Consider the following 12,872-nt stretch of genomic DNA (forward strand, 5'->3'; position numbering starts at 1 on the left):
AGGACACTGCAGCTCTCACCCCTGCTGCCAGCCCCTTCTGGAACTGCCTTAGGTGCAGAGAGCACCTCAACCAGTATCATTCTCCTTCCAGTGAGGGATGGATGTAGGAGTATAAAGGCCTGACCACCTCGTCACAACTCAGAACTACTCGGAAACTCCAGCCCTCCACGGAGGTCAGGTAAGGCTTCCACTGGGCCTGCATCCCAGTGGGATTTCTCTTTCTGCCCAATCCTGCTTCCTGCCCTCCTCTCCCTCACAGGTGATCCCAAGGGCACTCCTCAATCAATTTCCTGTTCACTGAACTCAGTCTCACAGTTTACTTCCCGGGGAGAATCAACCTACAAAATATAATGTATCTTTGAAGGTATAGTTTTTACAAAGGAAAATTAAAACAAACAAAGAATACCTGTGGACTATGTACAACAATAACAAACTACCGGGAAGTTCCAAGGTTTAACAGATAAAGGAGTCTTGGGATTGGCTATACTTTCACTCTTGTTTCTGATCTCTCATCATATAAACAAGTCTTCTGAAGTGATAAAATGCTGAAAGGGGCTATCTTTGTTATCACTAAGCAGCAGAAAATAGCCTCTAAGAAAGAAAATGGATAAAAATAATATATGAAGTCATTTTAATGGAATTCTGATCAAAAACTGAATTACATTTTAACTCAAATATTGAATTATGAAGCAAAATATGATGTGTTAAAGATTTCTATGGAAAATATCTTTAAAAATAAATCTTGCAAATGAAATTAAGAAAATTTCTTTTACAAGAATATCTAGAAGAAGAAAATATCTAGGAATAAATTTAATTGAGAAGGTAAAAGACTTGTACACAGAAAGCTATAAAACACTGCTGAAAGAAAGGGGACCTCAATAAACAGAAAGACATCTGTTTTTGCATTGGAAAACAATATTATTAAGATATCAATACCACCTAAGTGATAAACAGATACAATGCAACCCCTATAAAAATTTCAACAGTCTTTTTTGTAGAAATGAAAAAGCTGATTCTTAAATTCACATGGAATTGCAAGTGACCTCAAATGGCCAAATCAGTGTTGAAAAGAACAAAGACAGATTTCCTATTTTTAAAAAGTACTATAAAGTTATAGTAGTCAAAACAGCATGGAACTGACATAAGGGTAAACATACAAGTCAATGAAACAGAATTTCAAGTCTGGAAACAAACCCTTAAATTTATGGTCAGTTGATTCTGACAATGGTGCCAAGAAAATTTAAAGGGGAAGGAATCATCTTTTTAAGAAATGGCACAGGGACAACTGGATAGCCACATGTAAAAGAAAGAAGTTGGACCCCGACCTCACACCAGACACAAAAATTAAGTCAAAATGGGTCAGAAGAATAAATGTAAGAGCCAAAACTATAAAACTTTAAAAGGAAACATAGAAGTAATTCTTTGTGACCTTGGGTTAGGCTAAGCGTTCTCAGATACAACACCAAAAGCATGAGGCGTAAAATAAGTAATTGACGAAGTCTCTGAAAAGGGCCTTGCTTCCAGAATCACAAAGAACTCTAACAGCTCCATAATAAGACAAAAAATCCAACTAAAAATAAGCAAAAGATTTGAATAGACATTTCACCAAGACTATGAATGGCTAATAAGCACATGAGAAGATGCTCAACATTATGACTCACTGGGGAAATACAAAACCACAATGAGATACCACTTCATACTAAAATGGAATAATAAAAAGACAGACCATACCAAGTATTGATGAAGATGTGAAGAAGCTAAATTTCTCATTGGTGAAGGAAATGTAAAATGGTACAGCTACCCTGGACATTATTTTGATAGTTTCTTACAAAGTTAAACATATATTTACTATATGATCCAGCAATTCCATTCCCAGGTATCTACCCAAGAGGAATGAAGACATATTTCCAACACAAACACCAGAACTTTATAGCAACATTATGAAAAATAGCTAAAAAGTGGAGACAAACCAAAAGTCCATCAACTGAAGACTATATTGCTATAAATACGTGGAATATCCACACAATAAATACTTTTCAGCAATAAAAAGGAACCACTGATACATGCTACATCATGGATGAACCTCACAAATATCATAAGTGAAAGAAACTAGATGCAAAAGACCACATTATTGTATCCTTCCATTTCTATGAAAAGTCCTGAAAAGGTTAATCTGTAACACATAAAGCAAATTAGTGGCTTGGCGCTGGGATAGGAATAAGGGTTGTCTGAAAACAAGTATATTGCAGGGTGATGGAAATGCTCTAAAACTGGATCGTGGTGATGGCTGCACAACTCTTAAAAGCCACTAGATGTTGTGCACACAGGTAAACTTTACAGTATGTCAATTATACCTAAATAAAGAGCTAAAAATACAAATGTGGAAGACAAGACTATGAGCATCATCTGAAAAAGAGGTGAGCATGAAAGGTGATACTATGTTTCCAAAGACCAGAAGAGCCCAGAAGGGCTGCAGGTCTGGTCCAGACTGAAGACTACAGATTGGCTTCCCATCCTTTGCATTCCTGCAAAGCAACTGCTCCCAGAAACAGAAGCAAATGTAAGCTATCTGCGATGGCCAATTTTATGTGTCAACTGGACCAGCCACATGGTGCTCAGATTAAACATTATTTTGCAGGTGTCTGGGAGGGTGTCTCTGAATGTGATTAGCATTTGGGTCAGTGGATTCAGTCAAGTAGACTGCCCTCCCCGCTGTTGGTGGGCATCCTCCAGTCCACTGAGGCCTAACCAGGACAAAAGGCAGAGGGAGGAGGAATTCCGCCTCTTTTGCCTGCCAAACTGCTTGATCTGGAACACTCATATCATCTTCTCTGATCTACCCTCATTGGCTTCCCAGGCCTTTGGATTTAAACTGAATTACACGACTGGCTTTCCCAGGTACCGTCATAATAAATGTCTCTATCTCCTATTAGTTCTGTTTCTCTAGAGAACCCTTACTAATACACCATCCCTCTACCATGTGAAGCCGAGTCCCATACATCATCAGGCACAATTCTAAAAACATGAAATACTCCCTGAAGACAGAGATCTCAAAGCATCTTGGTTTTCATACATTCATAAATCACTTCAAGCACTCAGCTCCATGTTCACTGTGTGGCCTTTAATGTCTACCTGACTCACAGGACTTTATAATTCACCAACCACGACTATGTTGTATCTCTCTCTGTTAAAGCTGTCCAGTTATCACAGTCCCACAGTGTCATCAGATTCTCTCTCCAAACCTCTGGTGTCATACAAACCATACCTCTGTTTTCAGGCAGCATTACCCCCATCCATATGGAGGGGACCAGTGAACAAACTCTTCATAAAAGTCAGCTGATTTACTTTGACATTCTATTTCAGTGTTTAATCACCATTACTGTGAGATGTCCATTCTGCTGATCCCAACCTTTTTTCCATTTGCCCTAGTTCCATGCCATCTGGAGTAGAAATAACTGCCTCCAAGCTTCATGAAAAGGGGTAACCTTTGAAAAAGACCATGAACCATACCTCTTGAGGTTTGTTTCCCTTCAACTTTTTCTTTTAGGTGCTATTTTCAACCCCTCCAGTCACCTCTGGTCCTTTATTTTGTTCTCCCGAATGCTCTAAAATTTCACACCCCATCAAGCATGACAACCAGGACTGGGCACCCAATTCTAAAGTAATGTCAAACATAGCAGAGACAGTTGTTGCCAAATCTTTCACAATCAGTTTGTTCCTAAAAAACCAGCAAAACAAACAAAAACCTAGGGAGAATGCTACAGTCTAATTAGAATTACCGAGAATGTGAAGGAATTCCTAGGTGTTTATAGACAAGGGAGAATGAACCAAAAGGTAAAAAGGTTTCTAGGCTCTGACACAACCAACAGTCAAGATGCAAAAGAGTTGTGTTCCTTGTACCTGGCCTTAATGTAATTCTTGCTTTAAGGAATAACTGTTTACTAGATGTTCTGTGTATTAAATCCAAGTTCTGTCTTTTCACTTGTGCAACAAATATGGGATACAGACAGTGAGTGCTGGAAGTTATCTATGAATGAAATAACTGAGTTCAACCTTTTCATTTTACCCATGAGGGCACTGAGGATTGGGTTCAGGGATGGAATGACTGACCAAAGTTATTCAGAGACACAGCTGGGAGGCTGAGTGGGGATAAGCCAGTTGGCAGCTTGAGGTGTAGCGGGTTCCAGCTGTCCCCGAGAAATACAACCAATAGGTACAATCCTAGCCACAGCAATCCACAAAGAAAAAGAAAGAAAAGGAATTCAATTGGAAAAGAAGTAAAACTGTTACTGTTTGCAGATGACATAATACTACATATAGAAAACCCTAAAGATGCTTCCAGAAAACTACTAGAGCTCATCAATGAATCTGGTATTGTTGCAGAATACAAAATTAATATACAGAAATCTCTTGCATTCTTATACACTAACAACAAAAGATCAGAAAGAGAGATAAGGAAACTATCCCACTTAGTATCACAATAAAAAGAAGAAAATACCTAGGAAAAAATCTACCTAAGAAGGTAAAAGATCTGTACTCTGAAAACTATAAGACATTGATGAAAGAAATCAAAGATGACACAAACAGATGGAGGAGAGACACCATGTTCTTGAACTGGAAAAACCAATACTGTGAAAATGACTATACTATCCAAAGCAATCTATAGATTCAATGCAATCCCTATTAAACTACAAATGGTATTTTTTTTCACAGAACTAGAACAATAAATTTTACAGTTTGTATGGAAGCAAAAAAGACCCCAAGTAGCCAAAACAATCTTGAGAAAGAAAAATCTAGCTGAAGGAATCAGGCTCCCTGACTTCAGGTTATAATACAGTCATCAAGACAGTATGACACAGGCACACACACAAAAAGAAATGTAGATCAATGAAACAGGGTAGAAAGCCCAGAGATAAACCCAGGCAAGCATTTTACATGTTTACATTCACAAAGTTAAAAATCTGAAAATACAATACTTACTGTGTTTTTTTGAGTTACCATATCCTGTAAAGAAAAGATAGGCTAAATTTAGCTTTTTTCCAGAACAGTTAATTTCCATAAGCACTTTGTCCCCATGCCATCATCTGAAACCCACTTTAGAGCAAGAGTTATTCATTTCAGACCCCCCCCATCCCTCCCCACGTAAAAAGCTTCAAATAGAATGGAGCTTCAAATAGAATGGAGCTCCAAGAAGTGTAAAATTCATGTTCTAAGGAAACTTTACCATGATTTGTTAGCTTTGGAACTCCTGGGGACATATATGGTTATGAGGATTTTCCTGTAGCAGTGGCCATACTTCTGTCCAGATATTTTGAGATTCAAGTTCAGGGCTCTGAATGTCCTGCACCTTGCCCTCTCAGGGACAGCAACAAAGTGCATGGGTGGCCCACTGTGTCCTCGGGTCTGGAACCATTCATGTCATCAATGTGAAGGCTGCAGGTCACCCTCCCGCCCCCAATCAGCCTTCCAACAGAAGAGGTGTTGCCGATAGAATTCCTGACACCACAGATAGGTATTTTATTTACATATTTTCACTATAGGAATTTTCACACTCAAATTCAATGACAATAGTTTCAGTCAGTCAGCATAATGGTTATGCAGCCCTCAACTGTGTATCATTTATATGCTGAAAGCCATTTGCTGACAAAAGAAAACATAATTAAATAGCTGTCCAGTAAAATGTGTTTTATGTGTTCTGAGATTTCTATTTTCTGACAAGTGCAGATCACTTCTTCTGCCGTCAGATACAATGGGTACTCATTTCCATTTTACGAAGTATTTTTCTGTATAATTAAAAATTAAAACTTATCTAGATCATGGGACTTTCCAGAGGAGTTCACTAAGGCACAAAAGAGGAAAAAAATGATTGAATTGGGGAAAATATGATACACTCAGATTTCATGTCATGTTTTTCATAAAAATACAGCTTAATATTATCTACCCTTTCACATTTTCTAATTCTAAATATTGCTCAGCGTAACTACTTTAGTTAAAATCAGTAGAGAAAAGAAATCTAAATACCAAAAGTAATTTAGATTGGCTTATAGACTTTTGGGAAACTATTTTACAATGTAAAATATAACAACAAAACAGTTTCTTCCTCCACTGTCACACAAATGACTCTTAAAATACAGTACTGTGCTAGGATGCCAGAGGACACACCTGTGTCAGGTGTATGTGATATATAATACATACAGGTCACACATCTGAGACAGGTAGTATTTCTACTAGGAATAATTCCAAATTATTACAGAACCCACACACATCTGGTTAATACTGGACATTAAGAAACACAAACAAAAATGTCCAACTTGCCATCACAAAACTGTGTCATTTATATACTAGTGATTTTTAATGCTAAGGGAGCTGGACATTTAGAAATGATGTCTGTGAAGGTTAAGGCTGAACCACTGATTCTCACTCCTGGCTGCACATTGTGGGGGTTAAAAAAAATCCCCGAGAGACTGTGACATAATTGGTCTTGGTGTGGCCTAGGTACTGGGACATTTATAAACTCCCCAAATAATTCTGAAGTGCAGTCAAGGTTGAGTAACACTGCTGTAAACAAACTAATCTTCTATTTCTGAAATGACTTAACATAGACCAGGATTTCCTGACTGATGTTAAGATGTTAAACAATATTATTGTTCAGTTGCTACGTCGTGTCTGACTTCTCGTGATCCCATGGACTGTTGCCCGCCAGGCTCCCTTGTCCTCCACTATCTCCTGAAGTTTGCTCAAATTCATGCCCATTGAGTTGGTAATGCTATTTAACCATCTAAACAGTATTAGCTAAATTTTGTAATAACTCACATTCAACCTTCAGATTTTACAAACAGGAATTTTTTTTTTTTTTTAGAAAAAAAAAAAAAAAACGCTATTCTAAAAAGTTTGTATCAAATTTGCAAAAATACATTAAAAAACTTCTCAATAATTACTGAGTTACCAATGAACACACAAGTTTTCAGTTTTGCTTGGCTTTAAACTGGGGAGAAAATACAGATTAAACAATGATTACATCAGTGATCCTAAAAGTTCCTACCTATTTTGGTAAATGTTAAATATTTTCCTATTGCCGTCCAAGTTGAAATTTTTTTTAAAGTATAGGTTTGGATCAAATTGCCCAATATAGGATTCCAAAGGCTGTGTTTGCTTCAATGGAAACCATCAGGAGTTTTTGCTTTCACTTTCCTAATGAGCTTAGACACACTCAAGTTGCCTGCAAACACACATCAATAGCACATATGCTCACACAATAGCCAGGAAGTCACCTGCAGGAGCTAGAATTTGGGGTGGGGAGGAAGGAATTGCACAAGCAAATCTTTATTGTTTTTCTTCAACCTCTTCTGCTACATGTTCATTTCAACTGAGCACACAGTATTCACAGTCCTGCTTTCCCAAAACGAAGTATTTAGGAGAAGGTGAACAATACTCTTCACCTTCAAAGAAAGAGCAGTGTCAGCATCGGTGTCGTGGTACAGGATCACGTTATTGGCCATGTCGAAGCTTTCACGGACTCCAAGATGGTAGAAGAGTGAAGGTTGTCTGGAGACATCGCTCATGTCCACCACAGCAACATCTGCAATGAACAAGGAGACAAGGTCAGCGGAGAGAGAGGTGATCTACTTTCTATTTCCTGATGATCACCAATCGTGAGCTGCTGCAATCTGTATTCTACCATTAGTCCAAAATAAGGAATGATTTGATTAAAATTACCACCAGGAACTGTGGAGGAAAAGCAACAGGAATAAACATCCAAAACTGAAACTTTCTTCCTATTTCTTTTCCTATTCCCAGCTGTTGTAATGACCATTCCTACAGCATGCTTCCAGTTCCCATGTTACCATCAACTGGACGACACAGATCGTGAACTAGATCTCTCGAGTTGTGAACTAGAGAGACTTCAACCAAAACAGAGGAGCAACACGGCACATCAGTAAACTATTTGGCAGAAATCAACACAATTTTGTAAAGCAATTATCCTTCAATTAAAAAATAAATTTAAAAATTTAAAAAAAAGAGTAAAACAAACACATGAAAAGATGCTCAACATCACTCATTATCAGAGAAATGCAAATCAAGACCACAATGAGGTACCATTTTGCGCCAGTCAGAATGGCTTATATCCCAAAGTCTACAAGCAATAAATGCTGGCGAGGGTGTGGAGAAAAGGGAACCCTCTTACACTGTTGGTGGGAATGCAAACAGCACAACCACTATGGAGAAGAGTGTGGAGATTCCTTCAAAAACTGGAAGTAGAGCTGCCATACGACCCAGCAATCACACGCCTGGGCATACACACCGAGGAAACCAGAATTAAAAGAGACACATGTACTCCAATGTTTATCGCAGCACAGTTTATAATAGCCAGGACATGGAGGCAACCTACATGTCCATCAGCAGACGAATGGATAAGAAAGCTGTGGTGCATATACACAATGGAGTATTACTCAGCCATTAAAAAGAATACATTTGAATCAGTTCTAATGAGGGGGATGAAACTGGAACCTATTATACACAGTGAAGCAAGCCAGAAAGAAAAACATCAATACAGTATATTAATGCATATATATTAGAAAGATGGTAACAATAACCCTGTATACGAGACAGCAAAAGAAACACAGATGTATAGAACAGTCTTTTGGACTCTGTGGGAGAGGGTGAGGGTGGGATGATTTGGGAGAATGACATTGAAACATGTATATTATCATATGTGAAACGAATCGCCAGTCCAGGTTCGATGCATGACACAGGATGCTCAGGGCTGGTGTACTGGGATGAACCAGAGGGATGGGATGGGGAGGGATGTGGGAGGGGGTTTCAAGATGGGGAACACATGTACACCCAGGGCAGATTCATGTCAATGTGTGGCAAAACTAATACAATGTAAAGTAATTAGCATCCAATTAAAATAAGTAAATTTTAAAAAAAGAGTAAAATTTGCCTAGCAGCATTGGTCACCATGTCAAACCTAGTCATTTTCCAGACAGTATCAAGAGCTCCAGGTTCGACTGGATTTCCCCACTCTGTGCAGCAGAAACTTGGGGAAATAATGTCCAAACTTAGGCTTGTGCTGCTGTTCACAGGAAGTCACTGAAAATCCCAATGAAACAGAACAGAGGTGAGGTAAGCAAGGGCATGAAGAAAAGGCAGAGAGAAGCAGCATCAGCGCCAGGTACCCCTGGCTCTGGGAGATCTGAGATCAAGCATCGGTATGCCTCGGGTGGGCCTTTTAATTCTCTAAATTATGGGTTGCCTGCTATATAAATGCCAGGCATTGTGTTTGGTGTCAGGGACAGAAGTGTGAACAAGGGATAATCCCTCTCCTCAAAACCATGTTTAATACAACAGGGGTGACGGGAAGGAAGCAGTGATTAGAATCAGGGTGCTGCTGCTGCTGCTGCTAAGTCACTTCAGTCGTGTCCGACTCTGTGTGACCCCATAGACGGAAGCCCACCAGGCTCCCCCGTCCCTGGGATTCTCCAGGCAAGAACACTGGAGTGGGCTGCCATTTCCTTCTCCAATGTGTGAAAGTGAAAAGTGAAAGTGAAGTCGCTCAGTCATGTCTGACTCATAGCGACCCCATGGACTGCAGCCTAACAGCCTTCTCCGTCCATGGGATTTTCTAGGCAAGAGTACTGGAGTGGCTTGCCAGTGCCTTCAAGGGAGGCTAAAGTGAGGGGAACAGCGACACCCCTGGGGGGACGTAATCCACACTCAGTTGGAGGGTGGTCAGGGAAGGCTGAAAGGATGCACGCTGTCTGGAACCTGAAGGTACAGAAAAAGAAAGAAAGAAAGTGAAGTCGCTCAGTCGTGTCCTACTCTTTGTGATCCCATGGACTGTAGCCCACCAGGTTCCTCCATCCATGGGATTCTCCACGCAAGAGTACTGGAGTGGGTTGCCATTTCCTTCTCCAGGGGATCTTCCTGACCCAGGGATTAAACCCAGGTCTCCCGCATTGCAGGCAGATGCTTTAACCTCTGAGTCACCAGGAGAGGCAGGCAAATTGGGATGAGGATGTGGGGATGGGAAGGGAAGGAAAAAGTGTCATAGGAAGAGGTGCTAGCAAGTGCAAAGGTCAGAGGTCAAGCGGGATATAGATGTTGCTGCTGCTAAGTCACTTCAGTTGTGTCCGACTCTGTGTGAAGCCCACCAGGCTCCCCTGTCTCTGGGATTCTCCAGGCAAGAACACGGGAGTGGGTTGCCATTCCCTTCTCCAATGTGTGAAAGTGAAAAGTGAAAGTGAAGTCACTCAGTTGTGTCCGACCCTTAGCGACCCCACAGACTGCAGCCTACTAGGCTCCTCCATCATTTCATGGGTCCAGAACACCTTGAGAAGAGGAACTTGGAAAGGTTAGCAGGTGTCATGCAGGGTCTGAAGGGCATGTAAAAGAGGGATGGACACTAGCTTGAGACAATGGGAAACCTACAGTAGGGTGTTTTTGTTTATTATGGATAATTATAAATATGTGTGTGTGTGTGTAAAAGTTCAGAATAGTGTAATGAAATCCCTTTACCCCTCACCACCTTTAACAATTATCAATACAGCCACCCTTATTTCATCTCAACTGCCATCCACACCACCCCTTTCAGATTATTTTGAAGCAAATCCCTCATAGCATACCCAAACGCTTCAAAGTCTCGTTATTTTTTTTAAAATGTCATGAAGGGCTTAAACTATCATATCTAAATTCACCCTTTAGAGGTTCCTGCTCAAGAAAGGAGAAACACATATGCTAAGGAAACACTTTTACAACCCAGCCTGGTTAATTTATCTCAAATGGATGTCTGTCCCCCACAGACATCTGCTCAGAGTCAAAAACCACACTGCAGTGGAATTAACTAGACATTTGCCTATATGATTTTTCCCTGGACTCTTATTACCTATTCAAACGAAAAAGAATGTGTTTCCCAGTGATGTTATTAAGAAGTGGCAACACAGATGCTAATTCTAAGACCATGGGAAGTTCTGCAATTAAAGGAAAGGAAGCAAATGAGAGTGGGAAGGGGCAAGCAGAGGTGAATGAAGGACATCAGTTCCAAATCATGCAGGCCATTTTCATAGGAAGCCTGCAACTTGGTAGAGCATCTTGTTGCTAAGCAGATTAAACTTGAATCTGTTGACATGAGTTCCTCTCACTTCTTTGAGAGGAACATGCCCTGTCAATGTTCTGTGCTAAGACCTGCACACTGGCCTCACCATCTCCACTAAGGAGCTTGTCTGGGGCTCCACCAAGGGTTGAAGTGGAGACTTCTCAGTGCCTCGTTAAAACAGGGCAGAATGAAGTACAATGGCTATTGCGTGACTCAGGAGGGGAACACAGGACACGGGACACATTCCAGGACAGCAGGACAGCATGAGACTTTGTCATGCTACTGCAGAGAAGAAACCCTTTTCAAGAGGCATGGTTCAGCAAAGCTTTTACACAGTGAAAAAAGGAAAAAAGGAAAAAAGGGTAGAAACAAAGACATGTTTGATGGAAAATGAACAAGACAGTTTCGTGTCATCCTTTGTAACAACACTCTAAGCATTTCCCAATCCCAGAAGTTAGCAAGGGCTGCCGTACCTGTGCACCCTGTATAAAGCGGATTATGACCAGCAAACACTGGGGTAAGAGGCAGCAAGCAACCAAACTAAATGCAGCCCCTCAACTCTGGAATAGAAGGTGGAGTAGCAGGAGTCGAGCTCACCTCCTCTCGTGAAAATACCAAAATCACAACTAACAGCTGAACAAGCATCAGCGAAAAAGACTGGAGCCTACCAAAAAACCTTTTTTTTTTTTTTAACATTCAAAGACAAAGAAGCAGCCACAATGAGATGGTAGGAAGGCCACTTTCACTACAATCAAATCCCATTCCCACCAGATAAGCGACCCACAGACTTAAAAGAAATCATATTGCAAAATTTCTCCCGTTTGTTTGAGAGTCCCAAGTCCCACATCAGGCTCCCCAACCTGTGGTTCTGGCACTAGAAGGAGGAACCCCCAGAGCATATGACTCTGAAGGCCAGCAGGGCTTGAGTGCAGGAACTCCACAGGACGGGGGAAACAGACTCCACTTTTGGAGGGCACACACAAGGTTTCCTACATATTGGGACCCAGGGCAAAGCAGTAACTGCATAGGACCTACCTACAAGTCTTGGAGGGTCTTCTGAGGAGACTCGGGGAGTGAGGGCAGGGGCAAGGACACTAATGGCAGAGGCCCCAGAGAACACTGACCAATGTGAGCTCTCCTGGAGGTCAGCATTTTGGCAACAAGACCTGGCCTACCCAACAGCCTACAAGTTCCAGTGCTGGAATGCCTCAGGGCAAACACCCAGCAGGATAGGAACACAGCCCTCCTACCCCGCCCCCCACACACACAACAGCAGACAGGGTGCCTAAAGCCATATTGAGCTCACTTCAGTTCAGTTCAGTCGCTCAGTCGTGTCCAACTCTCCGCGACCCCATGAATCACAGCACGCCAGGCCTCCCTGTCCATCACCAACTCCGGGAGTTCACTCAAACTCATGTCCACAGAGTCGGTGATGCCATCCAGCCATCTCATTCTCGGTCGTCCCCTTCTCCTCCTGCCCCCAACCTTTCCCAGCATCAGAGTCTTTTCCAGTGAGTCAACTCGTCGCATGAGGTAGCCAAAGTATTGCAGTTTCAGCTTCAGCATCAGTCCTTCCAATGAACACCCAGGATCTATCTCCCTTAGAATGGACTGGTTGGACCTCCTTGCGGTACAAGGGACTCTCAAGAGTCTTCTCCAACACCACAGTTCAAAAGCATCAATTCTTCGGCGATCAGCTTTCTTCACAGTCCAACTCTCACATCCATACATGACCACGGGAAAAACCATAGCCTTGACTAGGCGGACCTTTGTTGGC

At 41.3% G+C, this 12,872-nt stretch overlaps 1 protein-coding gene across 1 annotated transcript in view; it reads right to left on the bottom strand.

Annotated features, from left to right (window-relative positions):
* Nucleotides 1–12,872, bottom strand: part of MAP3K15 (mitogen-activated protein kinase kinase kinase 15) — a 153,190-nt gene that overhangs the window by 112,091 nt on the left and 28,227 nt on the right. The window contains exons 2-3 of the mRNA XM_055438529.2: nucleotides 7,440–7,579; nucleotides 4,981–5,004 (exon numbers count right to left, since the gene is read on the bottom strand). Of these exons, the coding sequence (XP_055294504.2) occupies nucleotides 4,981–5,004; nucleotides 7,440–7,579 (164 nt within the window). The remainder of the gene's footprint in view (nucleotides 1–4,980; nucleotides 5,005–7,439; nucleotides 7,580–12,872) is intronic.

Source organism: Moschus berezovskii, chromosome X, assembly GCF_049115385.1.
Source record: "Moschus berezovskii isolate FMDL1 chromosome X, NW_MosBer_1.0, whole genome shotgun sequence".
Taxonomy (NCBI): domain Eukaryota; kingdom Metazoa; phylum Chordata; class Mammalia; order Artiodactyla; family Moschidae; genus Moschus; species Moschus berezovskii.